The sequence below is a fragment of the Salmo salar genome, chromosome 02, assembly GCF_965601325.2.
Source record: "Salmo salar chromosome 02, fSalSal1, whole genome shotgun sequence".
NCBI classification, from domain to species: domain Eukaryota; kingdom Metazoa; phylum Chordata; class Actinopteri; order Salmoniformes; family Salmonidae; genus Salmo; species Salmo salar.
The window spans coordinates 14,254,992-14,277,863 of NC_138292.1; the positions used below are offsets into that span (position 1 = coordinate 14,254,992).

Below are 22,872 nucleotides of genomic sequence, written 5' to 3' on the forward strand. Positions count from 1 at the left end.
ACACTGCACTCTGACTGCAGTTCAACTGCAGTACACTTCAGTTGTTCTGCAATTACTGCGTCCAAAACACCACAATCGACTGCAGTTACGCCACTTTTACTGCAATCTTTATTTGTAAAGGTGGTTTTCAGACAGAATGTCTGTAAGGATAGTAGTGTTTTACACTGAAATATTGGTGATCTTCACAACAACAAGTCTAGATATACATATGTCACAAAACAAAGGCCACCAAAATCATAATATAATCTTTATTATTTACAGGTATTTTATAATACATGAATAGAGAGAAGCACCATTTGTTCTTCCCCACGGTAATTGGATTGTGATTGGAGACGTACAATGATATGAAGGACAACAATACAAAGGCATCCACATGTTCAGGAGTTAATCTAACCTTATCCTTGGGCTCAGCACATCTAGTAAACGGTGCTTTAGATTAAAAAACGTTGCACTGGGTAAAGTGGCTGTAAAATTCTAAGCAACCCACCCAATCTGCAACGTCACACACAGAGATATTAGCTGAAGATGTCACCTATATGAAATAAGCAGACAGGCTGCTATAGCTATGCTAACTGATCTTAGACCTAGATACTGTGCTTTTCCAGACTCAGACCCTGGATAGGTGCCTAGTAATACTATCAAATACTGTTGCAATGAATGAATGGGATTTATTGAGGCCGAACCTACTTTCCCCACAATGGCAGCTGAGGAGAAGTTGTCTTCAATTACTAGATTCTGATGCTTTGTTTCTCAAACCTGTTTCCTTCACCTGCACACGCTAGCTATTAATAACTGGATTATTTTAACACTAGACCACAACAAGAGCCAAAACACTCTGAATGAGAACATAATTATAACATCTTGAAGTGAAAATGACCACTTGCAAAAGGACACATAAAAAGACAAGACCAAAAAGCAGCAGCAATGACTGTAGTCCCTGGTCACATACTAGGTCATTAAAAAAGCACTTCGGTTGTCATGGGGAAATCTTTTTATATTTGGTATTTATTTAACCTTGATTTAACGAGGCAAGTCAGTTAAGAAGAAATTCTTATTTGCAATGACGGCCTACCCCGGCCAAACCTTAATCCGGACGACGCTGGGCCAATTGTGCGCCGCCCTATGGGACTCCCAATCATGGCCGGTTGTGATACAGCCTGGAATTGAGATGAAGTACTGAGATGAAGTGCCTCAGACCGCTACGCCACTCAGGAGCCCATCAGAAAAACCAGAGGTCTAAAAGTTCCACAATCATGTGTATTTAAATCAAATCTCTATGGTCCGTGGTCATATCTACATGAGCTGTTATGACGCAAATGAAACATCTCTAAATAATCTCACGAAGGATCTTTGACAGAATGAGAATAATCCACAAGTGGTCAAATTGTAGTCTGTATCGTTCTGAAAGTCACATTTCTTAAAACAGCAGATTAAAAGCTGACACTCACTTATCACAGAATGACCAAAATCCCAACAAGCAGTAAAAACTATGAGCCATTCTCTTTTGTCAGTAGAATGAATACAAAAGTGTCAAACCAAACAATCCAGGAGAATCATCTTTTCAACACGGGGTCCTTCCCTAGTTAGCAGGCCTGCTGTGCTGGTGGTGGTAGGTCTACTACTGAGGACCTAAAGTGAGGATGATCGAGGTAAAAAAAAGCCCTATTGAGCTGTATGCCCAGTCCTCTCCTCTCTATCCTTACAGATCACATGCTCACTGAGAGGACAAACTATGGGCATGACGGGTATAACACGTCGCTCTCCGCAGGTTAACTAGTGCCCCCCCCCCCTCAGCCCAGCGCGTCACACACCTGAAGCACTCTGTGGTTGAAGTCCTCTGGCTGGTCAGCATAGACGTAGTGGCCCGCCCCTCTGATAGCCTGGGAGAGAGGAGGAATAGAAATATGAGATCAGATACACATTCTGGAGAATCATATTCATCTAGGATTTAACACTTCAATTCACTTTTTTTCCTGCCACCTGCTGAATAAATCTGAATATAAAAGTTGAGCCAGCTGCCTCACGCATTACTAGACAACCACACACAGACAGCATCTTAAGTGTTCAGCTTATAGGAAATGAAACGTACTATGATCTCCACATGAGAGTTTGGCCTCATTCCTTTGATAGCGTTGCCCGAGTTACCGTCGATGCTGGAGCGTGACCCATATATCACAGTAATAGGGATGTCAGCATGGAGCAGGCCAATCCTCTGCAGCATAGGCCTCTTGGCCCACCCGTATGGGATGGTCATGTTCTTGAAGGCTGTCTCACCACTGCAACAGAGTAAACAAACATGATTATTACTAAACAGGGTGAAGTACAGCAGTAAGGTATATGATAATCTGATCTTCTCAGAATAATCGTTAATAAGCAGCTACTTTGAACTCACCTCTACAACAGAGCAAAACTAACATTATCACTGAAGTAAGGGTGTGAGACAAATGAAAATCACAGCCTATATTAAAAAAGCATTTCAGAATTGAAGTGCTTCCAGTCCATATAATCGTAATCATAACATCTTCTTCATTATGGTCTAAGAGGAAAACATTGTCATGAACTGTATTGAAACTCACTCAGACTCAGACTGTAAATACAGGCCCAGAGTAAGTGGAGATAAAAAGCCAGTGAACTCCAACAGGAACTAAATAGAGAGAGAGTGGGACTAACCTGGGAGTCTGGACGTTCAGGTGATAGATATACTCTGTGACCGTGTCGTCGTTGAACATGGACAAGTATTTCTTCTTGAAGTCTGGTCTTAGAGTTGAAACAAGTGTGGGACCTTGAAGAACAAAGGAGGTGGGTTTGAAGGCTGGTAAAAACTCCATCCCATAAACAATGCAGTCATCCAGTCAGACAGGTATATAATTGAAATGTAATTTAGAGTAGTATTTCTATCATCCATCTAGTCAGACAGGCTGCCAGTCTTACCCAGTGGCCCCACCAGACGTAGCCCTGCCAGGGGGTTGAAAGGGCTCACAATGGCTCCCAGGGCTTTGATCCACACGGGGATGGGCCTGTCCTGGTCTTCTGTGTCTGGACGCTCAGGTAAGCCCCACGGCTCAACCAGCACCATGTGCTTTACCCTACAGGACAGTAAAGAGGAAAGGTCAGCCCCACGGCTCAACCAGCACCATGTGCTGCACCCTACAGGACAGTGAAGAGGAAAGGTCAGCCCCATGTGTTGCACCCTACAGGACAGTGAAGAGGAAAGGTCAGCCCCACGGCTCAACCAGCACCATGTGCTTTACCCTACAGGACAGTAAAGAGGAAAGGTCAGCCCCACGGCTCAACCTGCACCATGTGCTTTACCCTACAGGACAGTAAAGAGGAAAGGTCAGCCCCACGGCTCAACCTGCACCATGTGCTGCACCCTACAGGACAGTAAAGAGGAAAGGTCAGCCCCACGGCTCAACCAGCACCATGTGCTGCACCCTACAGGACAGTGAAGAGGAAAGGTCAGCCCCATGTGTTGCACCCTACAGGACAGTGAAGGGGAAAGGTCAGCCCCATGTGTTGCACCCTACAGGACAGTGAAGGGGAAAGGTCAGCCCCATGTGTTGCACCCTACAGGACAGTGAAGGGGAAAGGTCAGCCCCATGTGTTGCACCCTACAGGACAGTGAAGGGGAAAGGTCAGCCCCATGTGTTGCACCCTACAGGACAGTGAAGGGGAAAGGTCAGCACCATGTGTTGCACCCTACAGGACAGTGAAGAGGAAAGGTCAGCACCATGTGTTGCACCCTACAGGACAGTGAAGAGGAAAGGTCAGCCCCATGTGTTGCACCCTACAGGACAGTAAAGAGGAAAGACCATACTCCTCCAACACCAATCTGAAATAACTGAAACGCCTCTATGGTTGTGAACAAAATAAGTTGAGGTCGTATTGAAAGATCTGGAAAAGAAATTATCTAAACCACTAGGGCACAGTTTATTAAGTGGTCTGTCCATCGGTGAACTGAACAGGAGAAATAAAGGCGGTGTTTAGACTGCCAGACCAATTCTGATATTTTTTTTCCCCTAATTGGTCTTTTGACCAATCAGATCAGCTCTGAAAATATTCTGATGTGAAAAGATGAGTGGTCAAAAGACCAATTAGTGGAAAAATAATAACAGAATTGGGCTGCCTGTCTAAACATAGCCAAAGTGCCCCAGTCAGATTAAGAGCATTTTGTCCTTAATTCAGAGCCAATTAGGATACTCAGATAACACTATAAGGACAGGATGTGGCTGGCTGGCTGGCTGGCTGCTTTAATACTAGAAGGACAGGATGTGGCTGGCTGGCTGCTTTAATACTAGAAGGACAGGATGTGGCTGGCTGGCTGGCTGCTTTAATACTAGAAGGACAGGATGTGGCTGGCTGGCTGGCTGCTTTAATACTAGAAGGACAGGATGTGGCTGGCTGGCTGGCTGCTTTAATACTAGAAGGACAGGATGTGGCTGGCTGGCTGGCTGCTTTAATACTAGAAGGACAGGATGTGGCTGGCTGGCTGGCTGCTTTAATACTAGAAGGACAGGATGTGGCTGGCTGGCTGGCTGCTTTAATACTAGAAGGACAGGATGTGGCTGGCTGGCTGGCTGCTTTAATACTAGAAGGACAGGATGTGGCTGGCTGGCTGGCTGCTTTAATACTAGAAGGACAGGATGTGGCTGGCTGGCTGGCTGCTTTAATACTAGAAGAACAGGATGTGGCTGGCTGGCTGGCTGCTTTAATACTAGAAGGACAGGATGTGGCTGGCTGGCTGGCTGCTTTAATACTAGAAGGACAGGATGTGGCTGGCTGGTTGGCTGCTTTAATACTAGAAGGACAGGATGTGGCTGGTTGGCTGCTTTAATACTAGAAGGACAGGATGTGGCTGGCTGGCTGCTTTAATACTAGAAGGACAGGATGTGGCTGGCTGGCTGCTTTAATACTAGAAGGACAGGATGTGGCTGGCTGGCTGGCTGCTTTAATACTAGAAGGACAGGATGTGGCTGGCTGGCTGGCTGCTTTAATACTAGAAGGACAGGATGTGGCTGGCTGGCTGGCTGCTTTAATACTAGAAGGACAGGATGTGGCTGGCTGGCTGGCTGCTTTAATACTAGAAGAACAGGATGTGGCTGGCTGGCTGGCTGCTTTAATACTAGAAGGACAGGATGTGGCTGGCTGGCTGGCTGCTTTAATACTAGAAGGACAGGATGTGGCTGGCTGGCTGGCTGCTTTAATACTAGAAGGACAGGATGTGGCCGGTTGGCTGCTTTAATACTAGAAGGACAGGATGTGGCTGGTTGGCTGCTTTAATACTAGAAGGACAGGATGTGGCTGGCTGGCTGCTTTAATACTAGAAGGACAGGATGTGGCTGGCTGGCTGCTTTAATACTAGAAGGACAGGATGTGGCTGGCTGGCTGCTTTAATACTAGAAGGACAGGATGTGGCTGGCTGGCTGGCTGGCTGCTTTAATACTAGAAGGACAGGATGTGGCTGGTTGGCTGCTTTAATACCAGAAGGACAGGATGTGGCTGGCTGGCTGGCTGCTTTAATACTAGAAGGACAGGATGTGGCTGGCTGGCTGGCTGCTTTAATACTAGAAGGACAGGATGTGGCTGGCTGGCTGGCTGCTTTAATACTAGAAGGACAGGATGTGGCTGGTTGGCTGCTTTAATACTAGAAGGACAGGATGTGGCTGGTTGGCTGCTTTAATACTAGAAGGACAGGATGTGGCTGGCTGGCTGGCTGCTTTAATACTAGAAGGACAGGATGTGGCTGGCTGGCTGGCTGCTTTAATACTAGAAGGACAGGATGTGGCTGGTTGGCTGCTTTAATACTAGAAGGACAGGATGTGGCCGGTTGGCTGCTTTAATACTAGAAGGACAGGATGTGGCTGGTTGGCTGCTTTAATACTAGAAGGACAGGATGTGGCCGGTTGGCTGCTTTAATACTAGAAGGACAGGATGTGGCCGGTTGGCTGCTTTAATACTAGAAGGACAGGATGTGGCCGGTTGGCTGCTTTAATACTAGAAGGACAGGATGTGGCTGGTTGGCTGCTTTAATACTAGAAGGACAGGATGTGGCTGGCTGGCTGGCTGCTTTAATACTAGAAGGACAGGATGTGGCTGGTTGGCTGCTTTAATACTAGAAGGACAGGATGTGGCTGGTTGGCTGCTTTAATACTAGAAGGACAGGATGTGGCTGGTTGGCTGCTTTAATACTAGAAGGACAGGATGTGGCTGGTTGGCTGCTTTAATACTAGAAGGACAGGATGTGGCTGGTTGGCTGCTTTAATACTAGAAGGACAGGATGTGGCTGGTTGGCTGCTTTAATACTAGAAGGACAGGATGTGGCTGGTTGGCTGCTTTAATACTAGAAGGACAGGATGTGGCTGGCTGGCTGCTTTAATACTAGAAGGACAGGATGTGGCTGGCTGCTTTAAGGTGTTCTGATCTGAGTGTGATGAGGTTTTGGAGACATTTATCAAACAGCCATAATGAGTTAGGTTCCTGTTGAAATCTTAGCAACACAGTGAGAGAAGATGATTAAGTTGAGATACAGCACAGAGGGGACACTTTTTAAAGACATTCATGTTATCAGAGGTTAGCACCTGCATACCAACATACCGTGAGGTCTGGGGTGTACAGTATTAGTCAAGCATAGGAGGGTGAACCAAGGACTGCCTAAATACATGCAGTATTCTATCTTTAACCAAGGAGGTGGCTAAATACTAAGGAATAAAACAGCCATTCATATTGAAACCTGTCTATGGTACTGAACTGAGGAAAGTGTTGGGTGGTCTCAGGTGATACTTGCCTGGTGGGATACTTGAGCGAATAAGCAGCTGCCAAATAACCTCCAAAGTTATGTCCCAGCATGACCATGGCTTCCAGGCCGACTTTAGCCCTCCACTGCTCGATGGAGTCCACAAACTGGGCCTCAGCCTCCTTGGCGTCGGAGCTGAAGTAGGGCCTGCTGCTCTGGCCGAAGCCCAGCAGGTCAAAGGCATAGACTGGCCTCTGTTATTAACAATAATAATAATGAAAATTCATTTTATTTATAAAGGCACTACACAACATGATAAAACGTACTAAAAATACAAGTCACAGTGTTAAAAAGAAAGCATACCCAAACTATATAGCAGCCAGACAACAATTAGAGCTAGTTATATATAGCAGGTGTAGTTGACCTGTTGGTAGTTTCCTGTGACCATCCTTCCAAATCTCTTTTGGATGTCTGGAGAAATTCAGTATTGGATTTTGCATTTGATTGGCTGTGAGTAGAAATGAAGTTTCCCCTCAGAAGAGGCATTTCCTTGTTTTTCGTGTCTCTTCTCTACCTTGTCGGACTACCTTTCTGTAGCCTGCACCGTTAGTTTGGTACCTTATTCATCCTTGCATAAACATCAGAAATATGATTATAACAACCTGTTCAGAGCCCCAACCATGCAAAATACTTCAGTGGTTTGATATGTAGCAACGTGCACTAGTTTCTGTCTGTCGTCCTACACCCCTTTATATTGTCTCTCAGAGGAGAACTTCCTCAGGCTTTCCAACACTACATGAGAAGCCTGTGCTTCAGAGACTAACCTGTTGGGCCAGGGCGTCTAGGTTGAGGGCCCACAGGCCCACCCCTCCACCGAAGCCATGCAGCAGCACCAGGGGAGTCTGGTGCTTCATGTTTCCATTCAATGTGAGGGTCCACAGCATGTTACCATCCGAGATTGGGACATACTGCTGGGACACCTTGCCTGTGATGCCTGGGGATGAGACAGATCCACACATAATAATCCACAAATTGGCCATGGCTGGAAATACAGTTTGAGGGTAAAGGAGAGAGGAATTCCTTACATTGCAGCATCTTCTCCTCTGCAGTCTTGAGCTGGTTCTGGGAGGTGGGGCACCAGGAGGGCAGCCAGCTGGTGATCCATGCTGTGGAAGTCCAGGACCTGCATAGACAGACACAACTCATCAACCAGCCTAGGCTATAGGCATCAACCAGCCTATAGCCTCTACGGTCTGGGATTACATGGGTAGTCAGGAGTGATGTTGCTGACTGTTGGAATATTGCACAGCAAAAAGGAGACAAGTGATTAAATGGAGAAAAAAAACTGGTAAACATGCTTCGGGGATAGGTGAAAAGAAAATGACATGCAGGGTTTGTTAACTGATTGAACTGCCAGGGATGTTACTTCCTGCCTCAAGCACTGCATGCAGCAGGGAGTTAGAGCAGCACTAGCAGCATATGAGTGGGGTGCAGCCAGGGAGGTGGAGTTAGTCTGACAATCACACCGGTAGGTAGGTTACCTCAACGTTCTGTCCAGGAAAGTCAACAAATTGTAGAAAAGACTATGAATACCAAGAAACATCAGTATTCGCTGAGCCAGTCTGCAGCCAAAAAACAAACTAAAAAACAGAGTGGAAAAAGGGATGTTATATGCCAGGGACTATATGCAATAGCCTTATTAATCATATGTGCTTGTGTTAATTGAATGGGAAAATGCAGTTAGTGTTGGGGATTCGCTGCATTGGACTTAGTTACATCCAAAATAAAAAACAGATAAGAACGGTAAGGTATTGGATAATTGGTTCTTGAAAGTGGGTTGCAGTAGTGGAGAAGGTTGTAGTGTACTGGCCTATAGGCTTACAAAAACCCTTGAACAAAGCTTTCAAGCCTTCCTAAAACATTTTACTTTAGGCATTTTGGAGATTGTCAATATGGCATTTCCACAGTAGCTGAATTACAATGTATGCCAATCAAAAAAATATTGATCTAGAAGTTTAACAAACAATGACTACTTTGAAAAATTTACTGGAAAAACAGTGCAGATGCTAAGTTTGATAACAGAATTACAGTAAAATCTCCCTGGGTTTTATTCTGTTACCAAACTTCATATCTGCACAGTTCTTCCTGTATATTTTCTGTGGAAATTGTTAAGTCCTTTTGCATAGAGTTCTATGGTTTGTTAAACTTTGAAATCAATGTTCTTTTGTTTGGTATACATTTTAAAGTGAAAAATCTGAGTCTGAGCATAATTCCATGACCATAGAATTTCTCTGGATAATTCCGTTACCATGGAATTGTCCTAAATTAAGATCAGAAAATAGAAACACAGATATTTAAAGGGCCTATAAGTAGTCTATGTACATGTAAACAACTACTAAAACATCTTGAGATATGACATTGTCAAAGACACCCTCCCTCCAAAACCCCTCCCCTCACCCCATTAAAATGTATCTGTATCATGCTGAAACACTCCACCCTTAGGATTGTTCAACATGTCAACAACCATTTCAACAGTAACATCTGTTACCCCTAATATCTCTTTTGCCGTCTCCACAATAACCTTCTGCTTTCTACAACCCGAGTCGCATTAATAACCTTACCAATAAAAGCTATGAAGTCAACTTTATTCATTATCAAAGTGTCCTTTGACCCCACACACGAATGAGCACAAGATTTCTTTCCAGGCCTCCAAACCATCAGAAGCAGCAGCCACAACAGTAGGTCCACTTACTACAAGTACATCCATGTAAACTCCATCAGTCCGCTCTGTAGTTCTACCAATCGGTTTCACGGCTTCTGCATACATCACGACTGATCCTATATCTCCGAGCCTCTCTCTGTACTTGGCATCCACCAAATGCTACACTGTTCTCCCCCACAATTACAGCACTTAACCTTCACATTGCTTCCACATTCACCGTAACCATGTGTCCCTCCTCACTTGCCACATCTTTTCTTTCCTTTACACTGAGCAGCTACATTCTTTGGCATTTAAAACACTGCAGTGCATATGGGACAAATTCTCTAACATTGAAAGTAAGGAATCCTATCTGTATAAGCACCAGGGACATGGCTTTTAATCTTCTTACCATTTTCAGAATAGTCTCTTGCTGAGCGTGGCTACCACACTATATTAATTAACAATCTACCATTTCCAATGAACCGAGCTAATTTCACTTCACCTACCTCTTTCTCTACGGCATTAGTTAGTCAGATAGGGCCTAACTTACACCCTGTGGTCTCATCAAACACCATCACCGCTTTCCACTCCAACACATCACTACTCTTGTTTCATACCTTGGCCCTCTTTATGCTTTCTTCACTAGACGCCTCGCTGCTTTCTGTATCATGATCTCTCTTCTTCCTACGTGTTTCCACTACCGACCATTCCCGTCATCCTCCCGCTCCATACCGTCAGAACTGACACCCATATTGTTCGCATTCCAGCACAGCTGTTAATTTCAAGCTTTAAACCGCTCCGTCGGTTTCATGACTTTTTGACGCGGACCAATGCCGTTTTCACGTACTAGTCGGAACTAGGAACCTCGGAAATGTCCGACTTTCTAACTTGTTGTTGTCAATCACCTGCCGCGTTCAACTAATTAGCAAGTCGAAATGTCTGAGTTTCCTAGCTCCGACTTGCACCTGAACCCGGCATAAACTATAAACAATGCGACTGACACATGTCAAGTCATGAAATGGCAACAAAGTCAACTGAAAATGAACTTCAGTCTACAAGTGCTTGACGACAAACAAGAACAATCAACATGCTAGGACTAGCTAATAACAAGACAAACAAGGGAAACATATTGTATCATGATTAACTTTTTGTGGGTCGCTTTTATCAATATTGTTATATTTAAAAGACTGGTTCTAAGTTTGTTTATAAAAATAAAAAAACACTCACCCTCTCTCAGTAGTCACAGCTTGGTCAGCCATTCTTCACACAGACAAATCACATGATCCAAAAAACATGACATCACCTGGCGTGTATTCATTAGGCGGTTTCCGTTGGAAAACTTTTACAATGGAAACCTTTTACCATACTTAAGGATCTAAACGGAAGCAAACCAAAGAGTGTCTATTGTATTGATAAGATAGTCAAGTGACCGTTCTAACAATCAAAACACATGTCCTCAAATATGGAAGGCAGGCAGGAGGTGAGATCAGGTGGGACCATTTAAAAAAAAATGGAACCTTTATTTAACTAGGCAAGTCAGTTAAGAACAAATTCGTATTTACAATGACGGCCTACCCCGGCCAAACCCTAACCCAGCCGGACGATGCTGGACCAATTCTGTGCTGCCCTATGGGACTCCCAATCGCGGCCGGTTGTGATACAGCCTGGAAACGAACCAGGGTCTGTAGTGACGCCTCTAGCACTGAGATGCAGTGCCTAAGACCGCTGTGCCACTCAGGAGCCCATTCTAACCAATGAGAGGGCAGATACGCGTGTGAACAGATGGAGGACTCATCTTTGTATCTGTGCCATTATAACGTCTGTGACAGCTTTAATGGGACTGCCGAAACTATCTCCATTTTAAAGTAGTACATTTTTTTCTTCATTGGCTGATTGCTGCCAACTCATAGGAATCCCCATCCAGTTGAATACTTATAAATGGTGGAAGGCCTCAATGGCAATGGCAATGCCAAATTGGGTAATATCCATGATGAGTCTATCAATTAAATTCAAATGGCTGTATTGGCATGGGAAACATATGTTTACATTGCCAAAGCAAGTAAAATAGATAATAAACAAAAGAGAAATAAACAATCAGAAATTAACAGTAAACATTACACTGACAACATATTATGGCTATATACACAGTGTTCTACTAATGTGCAAATGGTTAAAGTACAAAAGGGAAAATAAATAAACATAAATATGGGTTGTATTTACAATGGTGTTTGCTCTTCACTGGTTGCCCTTTTCTTATGGCAACAGGTCACATCTTGCTGCTGTGATGGCACACTGTGCTATTTCACCTAATAGATATGGGAGTTTATCAAAATTGGATTTGTTTTTAAATTCTTTGTGGGTCTGTGTAATCTGAGGGAAATATGTTTATCTAACATGATCATACATTTTGCAGGAGGTTAGGAAGTGCAGCTCAATTTCCACCTCATTTAATGGGCAGTGTGCACATAGCCTATCTTCTCTTGAGAGCCAGGTTTGCCTTCGGCAGCCTTTCTCAATAGCAAGACTATGCTCACTGAGTCTGTACATAGTCAAAACTTTCCTTAATTTTGGGTCAGTCATGGTAGCCAGGTATTCTGCCACTGTGTACTCTCTGTTTAGGACCAAATAGCATTCCAGTTTGCTCTGTTTTTTAGTTAATTCTTTCCAATGTGTCAAGATAATATATTTTTGTTTTCTCATGATTTGGTTAGGTGTTGTGGTTTGGGAATCATTTCCTTTTAGGTTGTTGTAGAATTTAACGGCTGTTTTCTGGATTTTCATAATTAGCGTGTATCATCCTAATTTTGCTCTGCATGCATTATTTGGTGTTTTACGTTGTACGCAGAGGATGTTTTTTGAGAATTCTGCATGCAGAGTCTCAGTTTTGTTTTTCCACATTTTGTGAATTATTGGTTGGTGAGCGCACCCCAGACCTCAACCATAAAGGCCAATTGGTTCTATAACTGATTCAAGTATTTTTTAGCCAGATCCTAATTGGGATGTCAAATTGTGTGTTATTTTTGATGGCGTAGAAGGCCCTTCTTGCCTTGTCTCTCAGATCGTTCAGAGCTTTTCGGAAGTTACCTTGTTTTCTGATGTTTAGGCCGTGGTAGGTATAGTTGTGTGTGTGCTCTAGGTCAACGGTGTCTAGATGGAATTTGTATTCATGGTCCTGAAACAGGACCTTTTATAGAACCATTATTTTTGTTTTACTGAGAGTCACTGTCAAGGCCCAGGTCTGACAGAATCTGCGGAGAATATCTAGGTGTTGCTGGGGACAGAAGCTCTGACAACAGGCACAACTAAGATATAAAGTCATTTTTGCCGAAATGCCACGTGCGTCCACTTATATATTTATAACACCTAAGATTTACGAAACGTCTATTAAATCAAATAAGCGTCAAGTATAAAATGAGAAATTACCATTTTGTTTACCAAATTCGACACTCATTGACCTCCATACAAAAATTATTTACTTAGTTGATTTATTGTCGTGGCCAGATTTTGGGACGATTAAAACTTCTCACTTCGTCTCTTCCCCTGAGCGAACGAAACGGGGAGGGACCTACCTACATAAACTCCCACATTTTGATAAACTTGTCCAATAAAGTCTCGTTTTCGTTGGAAAACGTTTTCCGTTTGAAGTAAACGGTTTCAGTAATACACCCCTGAAGAAGAACGCGACTTTTTACTGACGCTGTGGGACGTGATATTGCGGAAGATACACACCTCTCTGCCACAAATAAACTCTGGTATGGTCAAATACAATTATTTACACAAAAATTGGTAGTCGTATTCGATAGGCTCTTATCAGAGACAATGCAATGCTATGGATTCTGTGTTTTATATGACAACCTCAATAGTAATAATAACCTAGCCAAACTAACAAGAACCAATACTTGTATCCTGGGAGCATGACCATAATCATAATAACCCTCAACTGATTGTCTGGTGAGGTTTAGTCTAACCACTAGGCAGGTAACCACTAGAGCGTTGGACCAGTAACCGAAAGGTTGCTGGGTCGAATCCCCGAGCTGACTACGTAAAAATCTGTCGTTCTGCCCCTGAACAAGGCAGTTAACCCACTGTTCCCCGGTAGGCTGTCATTGTAAATAAGAGTTTGTTCTTTACTGACTTTCCTAGTTAAATAAAGGTTAAAATAAAATTGTCAACGTTATAACTACTGTATTTTTTTTCTCCATAATAAGACATATGCCGTATGCCTATCCTACTAGAAAAACGTGTTAGAATCCTATTCAAATGAGGAAGTCCCATAGAAAGTGTTCTTGTCGTGATTTACTTGCCTATGTTCCATAGAGATATATACAGATCTCCAGTGCCCAAAAGTCTGTCTAAGCATGGGCAGCGCCTTTGAAGACTTTCACTATTTTGAAGTAGTCATTGGGGTGGGACTTCTTATGGGTTAAGGAATGAACACACAATTCCATCCAGGTCATCAGGAGGGATCAGCAAATTAATTATACTTGTGAGCAAACATTCCATAACTGCAGGTGGCATTCAATCACCAACCTTGGCTTTGTACCTTTTCAAACAACACACTCCAGGTGGCAGTATGCACACTTTCAGTTTGTTTACAATCTCATAGAAGTAGCAGAAGAACAAAAGTGACTACACTGCCCATGCTCTCAGACGCCATAATAAGACAGATACAATGTTGCGTCCTCTAACTATCTCTATGCTATGTAGGCCTACACACACAGCATAGCACGTTGGTGGGTGTGATAACTGCGGGCTGAAGTCTACAGCGGCGCTTGCCTGTCAGTGCCAGTGACGTGGAAAGGCAGAAGTCAAGCAACTCTTCTGATTTCTCAAGACAATAGAAGATTCGAAATAGGTTTTTATTGTCGACTTGGCTTCGCGGGCAACCTTTAAAAGTGGTCGTTATTGCGCCAGCGAACGAAGGACGTGGTGAGTAGCCTTGTTTATAGAGATTTGTTGACGTAAATGGCCTACCGGTATCTACTTTACCGATTTGCGTCAAATGTTTCCCAGTTGTACGTGACAATGTTACGTCAAAGCTCAACACATTTCTTCGGAGTAACGCAATCGTGAGTATACCTTGTAACAGTGTTTATAACCACCCATCGATACTGCCCCGCCCGCCCTCTCTCACACCAAAACACTCAGCTGTCACTGTCAGTAGACAGCTTTAGCTGATATTCACAATCAGATTTCGGAGCAAATTAAACTTGAACCTCTTTAATACATGGGAAATCTGTTTTTAAGCCGATGTGATTCAACGTCTAAAGTAAACAATCGAATGACATCAATCAGTTGGGCTGAACCCAAGCCATAATAATGACTAAAAGAGAATGCGTTTTAGAATATGAAGGCAACTTCAGAAGTTAACGACTTCAGACTGTAAAACGCCAGCCTGGGAAAGGTATAGGGGGATACCTAGTTAGTTGTGCAACTGAATCCAGTCAACTGAAATGTGTCTTCCGCATTTAACCCAACCCGTCTGAATCAGACCAGTCTCTTTAGCCCAAAAAACCCTACAAAACTTCATTCATTTTCCCATAAGCTTTGTCCAACGAACTATGGCGGAGTTAGTGCCTACAAAAAGACGCCATTACTATTTCTCTCTATTGAACGTTGAGATTACTGAAAGGCCAGCCTCTTTGGCAATGACAAGGAGTGGAATGTTAGCTAAAGAGACTGGTATTCAGACTAGTAAAACGCCTCAAGGCTGCACCCCTGAACATACCACACCTTCTTAGGTAATATAAGATTGTTTTAGGCCAGGTGAAGGTGCTGCAACTCACATTTGCACAAGGAACAATAAGCAATTTGGTTACCTAGAGCAACATTTGAATGTGCAACAACTGATATTTTATTTTATAGATTTAAATTGCCAATGTTTATGTATTTAGGCTATGTAAAACATACTGTTACTGTACACCGATACTTGGATGTTCAAAACTGAAGAATGATATTCTGGCCTTGTCATTTCGGTCCTTGTAGGCAGTCATGTTTAATTCATTTGTTTCCTATCTTGTCTCTCTCCAGGCTTCACAGGGAGAGGGGAAAATGCAAAAAAGCTTGTCAGTTTATGACAGTGATGGCTCAACATTTGCCCCTCTGGTGGTCATCGAGTTGGTTTCCGAAACCAAAGAGGAAGCCATCGCATGGTTACTAAACAGGGTCAGAGACAAGCAGCAAGATGGAGGTACAGTACATTGAGCTTAGCTTACCTACTGTATATTGGGAACAGAGATTTGAAGCTTCCGAACATTTGAAACAGTCTTCTCTCCATCGCTTTTCAATTTGCCTCTGCTTCCTCTCTTTTATACAAATGTTAAAGATTTGGCTTTCACTCTATCGTGCTCTCTGAAAGTGAGTGAAACTGATCCGATAACATATCTGGGCCCTTTTCCACAAAGCGTCTCAGAGTAGGAGTGCTGATCTAGGATCTGTTTCTAAAATATTATTTTGATCTAAATAGCAAAACTGACCCTAGATCAGCACTCCTACTGTGAGATGCTTTATGAATACGGGCCCTGATGCCACCTGCGATAAGCTATGTGAAAACAAAGCAGGCTGACCTTATCGCTTATATCGTGAAATACTCACTGAAAAGAGCACGGTTCGGTACAATAGTGTGAAAGTCCCTTTTAGTTACTGTATCTATTAACCAGTCAGTCTGGCTCTGTTGATACAATATGGTTGTCCTAGGCTACGTCCCAAATTGGCACCCTATTCCCTACATGCACTATAAAGGGAATAGGATGTAATTTGGGACCAACACCTAGTCTATTGACACCTTCATACCTGTCCTGATTCCTCTGCTGTGTTAGGGGCTGAGCTGCTGGTGGAGCAGCTGACTCCAGGGGCCCAGGGCACGGAGAAGGACAACCCCAATGTGTATGTGGTGGGGGCCTCCTGGCAAAGGCTCCTATACGGAGCTGAGGACGTGGGCCTCTTCAAGGAGTTCAACGACGGCTCCATGAGAGGCTTCACGTATGCCAACAAGCACAACTTCAAAGAGTTCCAAGGTAATCTAGGGTACAGTATGTCACAAATGGCGCCCTATTCCTTATCGCATAGGGCGCCATTAGTGATGCATACATAGTAAACTGTGAATGTACTATAGATGATGAATAGTATTTTAAATGTTCTGTATTATATTATTACAACTATATTACTATACAATACAATGCAATAACTAGATTGATATGTAAATGCAACGTGTTGTTTAAGTAAACATCATTACTACACTAGTGTAAGAGCATGGTATTGTATTGTAAAGTGACTGTAACTGTGTTAATTGTCTGTCTCTATACTACAGGTGATGGGGACGGTTTTCTGAGCATGGCAGAGTGTCAATACATCATAAAACATGAACTGGACAACCTGAGGGCCAAGGATGAGGCCCACGTGCCTGGATATCCTAAAATGAAACTGTATCCAGGGAAGTCGGTCAGTAAGTACAGCAATGACCCTGTGACCTCAGCCACACTGAAACACTGTGTGCACAGTCATCAAACCTGGGTTCAAATAGTATACATTTTCTTTCAAATACTCTGAGCCTGCTGCCTGGATTGGAATGCCAGATGGGCAGGGTTTGCACTTTTGGGACTATTCCATTGTGCTAGAGAAGCTCAGAGCTATTAACACTGTGGGCAGTTTGTTAGGTACACCACTCCGTTCACAAACAGGCAAATAACGGCACAGAACTTCATCTCGGAACGCACAACTCGTCGGTCCTTGTCACGGATAGGCTATTGCAGCAGACAACCACACTGTGTTCCACTCCAAAGAGCTAAAGACAAGAAGCAGCTCCAGTGGGGATACAATCACCAATACTGGACAATTGAGAAGTGTAAAAACATCACCTGGCCCAACGAATCCCTGTTCCCGTTGCATCATGCTGATGTCAGAGTCAGGTGTATAGATCTTATGCATGGCTCAGTCAAGTTCAGCACAAATGAAAACCAATACTACTTGAACCCAGGTCTGAAGCCAATACCATATTTGAAATATAACATACATAATCCTCACATTGTCTCCCCATCAGAGTCAGCAATAAGGACAATAAATATGCAAATGTCAGTGGATTATTCAAATACGAGATAAGGAGTCAATGCTCTTGCTGAGCAGATAGACTGCTATTCAGCTTAACCAATTGTTTAGAAAAATAATTCAATGTTTTGGAAATAATTTTGTCAAGAAATGACATGAAATTAAAGCTTTTTATTTTTATACAAATATACTAGTACATTATATGTGGGTCCCCACCATTTTCTGTATGTTATTGTTTTAGAAAACTAAGCTTTCTCTCATTATGAGGAAAGTTAACAGTTCAAACTCAATGGAAAAACAAGTCAACTGTTTTCATTGCTTTCAAGTAGCCAATGTTTTCAGTCATTTTTAGCACTTCAGCAACTTAACATGGGAATTATCGCTCACCAAAAGAGCATAGGCCAGCGTTTCCCAACTCCAGTGCTCCAGTATCCCCAACAGTACACATTTTTACTGTAGCTCTGGACAAGCACACCTGATTCAACTTGTCAACTAATCATCAAGCCCTCAATGAGTTGAATCAGGTGAGTTTGTCCGAGGCTGTAACAACATGTTCTGTTGGAGGTACTGGAGTTGGGGAAACACTAGCATGGGCCACTAGTTCAAGTTTCGTTATGTTTATCTAATAAAGATGGCTAGAATCACATGACAAATAGCGTCAGGAGACTGGGGGGGAAATGTGAATGGTCTGACTCTTCTGTTTTTAATCTAATCTCAGTACGCAGAATGCAATCAAAGGGGATCCTTGTCCAAGTTTTCCCTCTGCATGAGAAGGAGGAACTCAAGAGGCTTTCCTTTTCCTGGTTCAAAAAGATCAAGTTGTCCTTCCAGCCTCTTGGTAAGTTACAGTTGCCATGGCTTGATCATTATGCCCTTTGAATCCTAAGGCTACACTTGTCAAATGTATTGACTGTAGTATTATCTTAGTGTTATCCATCTCTTTCAATATGAACTTCACTGGAGTATATAAAATGATTAGCCTATCACCATGTAGAAGACATGGAACATTCTACGAACCTCCGAATAGCTTGTTTGTGACTAAATATTCCCCATGATTCCCCATGGTCCATCCAGATGACATCAGGCACTACTTTGGTGAGGGTATGGCACTCTACTTTGGTTTCCTGGAGTACTTCACCTTGGCCCTGATCCCCATGGCCCTCATAGGGATACCATACTACCTCTTCGACTGGGAGGACTACGACAAGTTTACGGTGTTCGCCGGTTTCAACCTGGTGTGGTGCACAGTGATCCTGGAGTTGTGGAAGCGCCTCAGCGCTTCGCTGGCGTACGGCTGGGGCACCCTGAGCAGGAAGAAAGCCTTCGAAGAGCCGAGGCCGGGCTTCCACGGCGTCTTGGGCGTCAACCCTGTCACGGGGCGGGCGGAGCCACTCTACTCAAACGCCAAGCGTCAGCTGAGGATCTACCTGGTGTCTGTTCCCTTTGTGCTGCTGTGCCTCTACCTGTCTCTCTACGTCATGATGATCTACTTTGACATGGAGGGCTGGGCCTTGATGATCCATGATGAGGAGCCTACCTTCTGGACGGGACTGCTACTTTTTATCCCCAGTATTATCTACGCTGTAGTTATAGAGATCATGAACCTCATATACCGCTATGCTGCAGAGTTCCTCACTGGCTGGGGTGAGTGGGATTGGATGGGTGGGTGGGTGGATGAATGCATTTTAGCTCATATTTTATAATACATACAATGTTGTTTTAACAATGCAGAAAACAACAGAACACACAAATCATTGAGGCTAAAAATACATTGTCTTAACGCTACAGTGGTGATTCCTGTGTTCCTCTTGTTCTTTTGCTGACTGTAGAGAGTTGTTGACTTGATAGAAGACAAACTGTTTCTGAAGTCAATGCTATTTTTGCTTTAGAAAACCACAGGCTTGAGTCAACATTTCAAAATCACCTGGTCCTTAAAGTATTGGTGGTGAGTCTTACAGGAAATTGGTTTGTTTCCATGATCATTTCAACTTACCATTGATTTTGAAAATCTTTTTGTTAACAGTTTACTTGTCATCTTCTCTCCCCAGTTCAACTTCTTCAACTGTTTTGCCTCCCTATTCTACATTGCCTTTGTGATGCAGGACATGGTGCTTCTCAGACAGGTGGGTCACTACCAATGATGTGTATATATACCCTGGATGACCAACAGGGGGCGCTGTATTGAAGCCACCGCGCAGCCATCTTGGTAATCCTCCTTCATTGTAAACAAGATTTTGGAAGCTATAGAAATGCATGTGTTAATGTCTACATTTGTTTTTGACATGTGTATTCTATTACAGACACCTTAATGCATACTTTTATATTATATGTTAGCAAAACATAAAGCAAAACAAAGATATGAAAAAAATCTTAAAGTGTGTGTGTATAGGAAAGTGTCCTCCATAGGAGGACTGCTCCCACTGGGGAGAGCCAATATGGCCGACCGGTGGCTTCAAAGCCTCTCAAATGGCCAATATATAGCATCAGCAATCCAGAGTTCATACAAATCATTGGGCACTACTAGCCTTTGGCCTTAGACGTTCCGATTCAAGTGATCCATCATTCCAGACATGGACGCTAGAGGCACTAGCAACAGAGACAGAGATAGATATATAAGGCTCTCACTACTAGCAATATCCCCAATGCTGTTATTGTGTTTAAATTTCTGTCTAAATAGCACCCTATTCCCTATATAGTGCACTACTTTTGACCACAGCCCTAGGGGCCCTGGTGAAAAGTAGTGCATTATAAAGGGAAAAGTGTACCATTTGGGATGCAACCAGAGTCGTTTACTGCTGCTGCTACTTCTGTTGTTGCTGCTGCTACTTCTGTTGTTGCTGCTGCTACTTCTGTTCCTGCTGCTGCTACTTCTACTGCTATCAATCAATCACATTTATTTATAAAGCCCTTCTTACATCAGCTGATGTCACAAAGTGCTGTACAGAAACCCAGCCTTAAACCCCAAACAGCAAGCAATGCAGGTGTAGAAAAACTCCCTAGGAAGAAACCTAGAGAGGAACCAGGTTATGAGGGGTGGCCAGTCCTCTTCTGGCTGTGCCGGGTGGAGATTATAACAGAACATGGCCAAGATGTTCAAATGTTCATAGATGACCAGCAGGGTCAAATAATAATCACAGTGGTTGTCGAGGGTGTAACAGGTCAGCACCTCAGGAGTAAATGTCAGTTGGCTTTTCATAGCCGATCATTCAGAGTATCTCTACCGCTCCTGCTGTCTCTAGAGAGTTGAAAACAGCAGGTCTGGGAGACGTAGCACGTCCGGTGAACAGGTCAGGGTTCCGCAGCAGCACGGCCAGGTGGACTGGGGACAGCAAGGAGTCATCAGTCCAGGTAGTCCTGAGGCATGGTTCTAGGGCTCAGAGAGAGAGAGACTACTAATACTGCATGGAGTCATCAGTCCAGGTAGTCCTGAGGCATGGTCCTAGGGCTCAGAGAGAGAGGCTACTAATGCTGCTGCTACAACAGCTACTATGCTGCTTCTGCTGCTACTCATACTACTTCTGCTACTACTCATACTGCTACTACTCATACTACTACTGCTACTACTCATACTACTACTGCTACTACTCATACTACTACTCATACTACTGCTGCTACTACTATCTACTATCATATCCTATTTTATTTCCTTTCAGAGTCTGGCCACGCTGCTGATAACGTCTCAGATCCTGAACCAGATCATGGAGGCCTTCCTGCCCTACTGGCTCCAGAGGAGGAGGAACAAGAAGGCCCATAAGAGGATGATAAAAACCATGGAAGACAAGGAGCTGCCCCTCTCTGAGCAGGTCAAGCTGGAGGCAGACATGAGCACCTACCTGGTGAGTTGGAGGACTCAAGTTATGGGAGAATGAATGTGTAACTAGGAAGGTTGTGATGAATGATACCTTCATGTGCGTTGCAGTATCTTTACATTTGAGACATTTAGCAGACGCTCTCATCCAGAGCGACTTACAGGAGCAATTAGGGTTCATTCCTTGCTCAAGGGCACATCGACAGATTTTTCACCTAGTCGGATTGGGGATTTAAACCAGCGACCATTCGGTTTCTGGCCTAACACTCTTAACCACTGTCTTGATTGGTTATGCTGTTATGCTTGCCTTATGCACAGAATACCCCCATCAAGTGAAATGTTACTGCAGTGTTTAGACAGACATAGATGAAGAGTCCAGTGGCTGAAGTGGGTATTGTAATGCTCTAGTGTAGTCTAACCTCCATGAATCTGTATAAACTCTGTTGTATTCTATTAAGGGAACATTTGATGACTACCTGGAGCTGTTCCTGCTGTTTGGCTATGTCAGTCTGTTCTCCTGTGTCTACCCTCTGGCCGCGGTGCTGGTGGTGCTCAACAACGTCACAGAGGTCTACTCGGATGCCTTCAAGATGTGCAAGGTGTTCAAAAGACCCTTTTCTGAGCCTGCAGCCAATATAGGGGTGTGGCAGGTAAGGCTGACCTAAGAGCTCTTTCTACTCTGTTTAGTTCTCTATAGTACATTTAGTGTGGTTGGTTGGTTTGATTCAGAAAAAAAGGTTACTGTCTAACTGTGATGATTGTTTTGAACGGTGGTGGATAGGAAGGAAAGGGAGACCAGTCAGGGGGGAAAGTTCCTGTGTTTTCTTTTCTTCCAGCTTGCCTTTGAGGCCATGAGTGTGATCGCCGTGGTGACCAACTGTGCCTTGATTGGCATGTCCCCCCAAGTCAAGTCCTATTTCCCGGAGTCAGAGACACAGCTCATACTGTGGGTGGTGGGCTTCGAGGTACTGTCCCATTTTCACACCTCTCACTCTTCTCACACACGCACACACAATCTGACTAGACATGTATGCAAGTATTTCCTACTCATTTTAAAATCTAATTCAACTTCTTATTTCCAAGATTGTGTCTGTTTTTTGGTGCTTCTTGCGCCTAAATAGAGTTGAAGCAGGCTGGCCAGCAGATGGTGCCAGAGAGTCATAGAATGAGAGCTCCATCCTTGCTGCTTTGGTGTAGCATGTGTGAAGATGATGATGACAGGGTGTTTATGTCCTGTCTGTACTGTAGGTCTTGTCTTGTCTCCTCCACTGTGTCTTTGAGTGCAGCTGTAAGCAAGTAAGAGTACAGAGGGTAGGCCAATAGATAGGACCTGTGTTAGTGGGGGAGATATGTGTGGATAATGCACTGTTAGAGCTTCCAGACCCAGAATAACTCCAGTCAGTCCACGTCTGTTAGGATCACAATTGGGGGAGCTCGTTGTGCAACATCCTCCGCATGCACCTCCAGCCCTCGAGAGAAAATGCTTAAAATAACTAAGACAAAATGAGCAGAGGGGGGGCCTGAAGCAGAGGAGAGGTAGTTCATTAGAATAGAATACACATTTATTGTATTAGTCCTTAGAGGCCA

At 43.7% G+C, this 22,872-nt stretch overlaps 2 protein-coding genes across 4 annotated transcripts in view; one reads left to right on the plus strand and one right to left on the minus strand.

The window, feature by feature from the left end:
• Nucleotides 1–234: 234 nt before the first annotated feature.
• LOC106573494 (1-acylglycerol-3-phosphate O-acyltransferase ABHD5-like) lies at nt 235–10,763 on the minus strand. 2 transcript variants are annotated; one of them, XM_045719081.2, is made up of 10 exons: nt 10,662–10,763; nt 8,275–8,373; nt 7,819–7,916; nt 7,558–7,727; nt 6,785–6,987; nt 2,932–3,086; nt 2,671–2,782; nt 2,090–2,276; nt 1,812–1,880; nt 235–1,629 (listed from the first exon to the last, which is right to left on the minus strand). In XM_045719081.2, exons 1-10 carry the CDS (start codon nt 10,691–10,693, stop codon nt 1,531–1,533), a joined length of 1,224 nt encoding a protein of 407 aa, XP_045575037.1. In that variant the 5' UTR covers nt 10,694–10,763; the 3' UTR covers nt 235–1,530. The 2 variants fall into 2 exon arrangements, with proteins under 2 accessions (XP_045575037.1, XP_045575038.1); XM_045719082.2 differs by lacking the exon at nt 8,275–8,373.
• Nucleotides 10,764–13,170: 2,407 nt separating this feature from the next.
• LOC106606077 (anoctamin-10) overlaps nt 13,171–22,872 on the plus strand; it is a 47,146-nt gene continuing 37,444 nt past the window's right edge. The window contains exons 1-11 of one of the 2 annotated variants that reach the window (XM_082960018.1): nt 13,171–13,186; nt 15,465–15,624; nt 16,253–16,450; nt 16,744–16,878; nt 18,196–18,315; nt 18,552–19,121; nt 19,367–19,422; nt 19,526–19,600; nt 21,131–21,313; nt 21,744–21,935; nt 22,122–22,250. In XM_082960018.1, coding sequence (XP_082816144.1) covers nt 15,486–15,624; nt 16,253–16,450; nt 16,744–16,878; nt 18,196–18,315; nt 18,552–19,121; nt 19,367–19,422; nt 19,526–19,600; nt 21,131–21,313; nt 21,744–21,935; nt 22,122–22,250 — 1,797 coding nt within the window. In that variant the 5' untranslated portion in view covers nt 13,171–13,186; nt 15,465–15,485. Of the gene's footprint in view, nt 13,187–14,062; nt 14,364–15,464; nt 15,625–16,252; nt 16,451–16,743; nt 16,879–18,195; nt 18,316–18,551; nt 19,122–19,366; nt 19,423–19,525; nt 19,601–21,130; nt 21,314–21,743; nt 21,936–22,121; nt 22,251–22,872 lie in introns of those variants that run through there. The other variant, XM_045719079.2, reaches the window with a different exon arrangement.

Bases quoted from the DNA above. Each gene is read 5' to 3' on its own strand.
- LOC106573494 (XM_045719081.2), bottom strand. From the start codon at position 10,693: ATGGCTGACCAAGCTGTGACTACTGAGAGAGG. The intron at 2,783-2,931 runs GTAAGACTGGCA...TTGTTCTTCAAG, and splicing joins ACGTCTGGTGGGGCCACTGG to GTCCCACACTTGTTTCAACT. The intron at 2,277-2,670 runs GTTAGTCCCACT...ACTCTGTTGCAG, and splicing joins CTGAACGTCCAGACTCCCAG to TGGTGAGACAGCCTTCAAGA.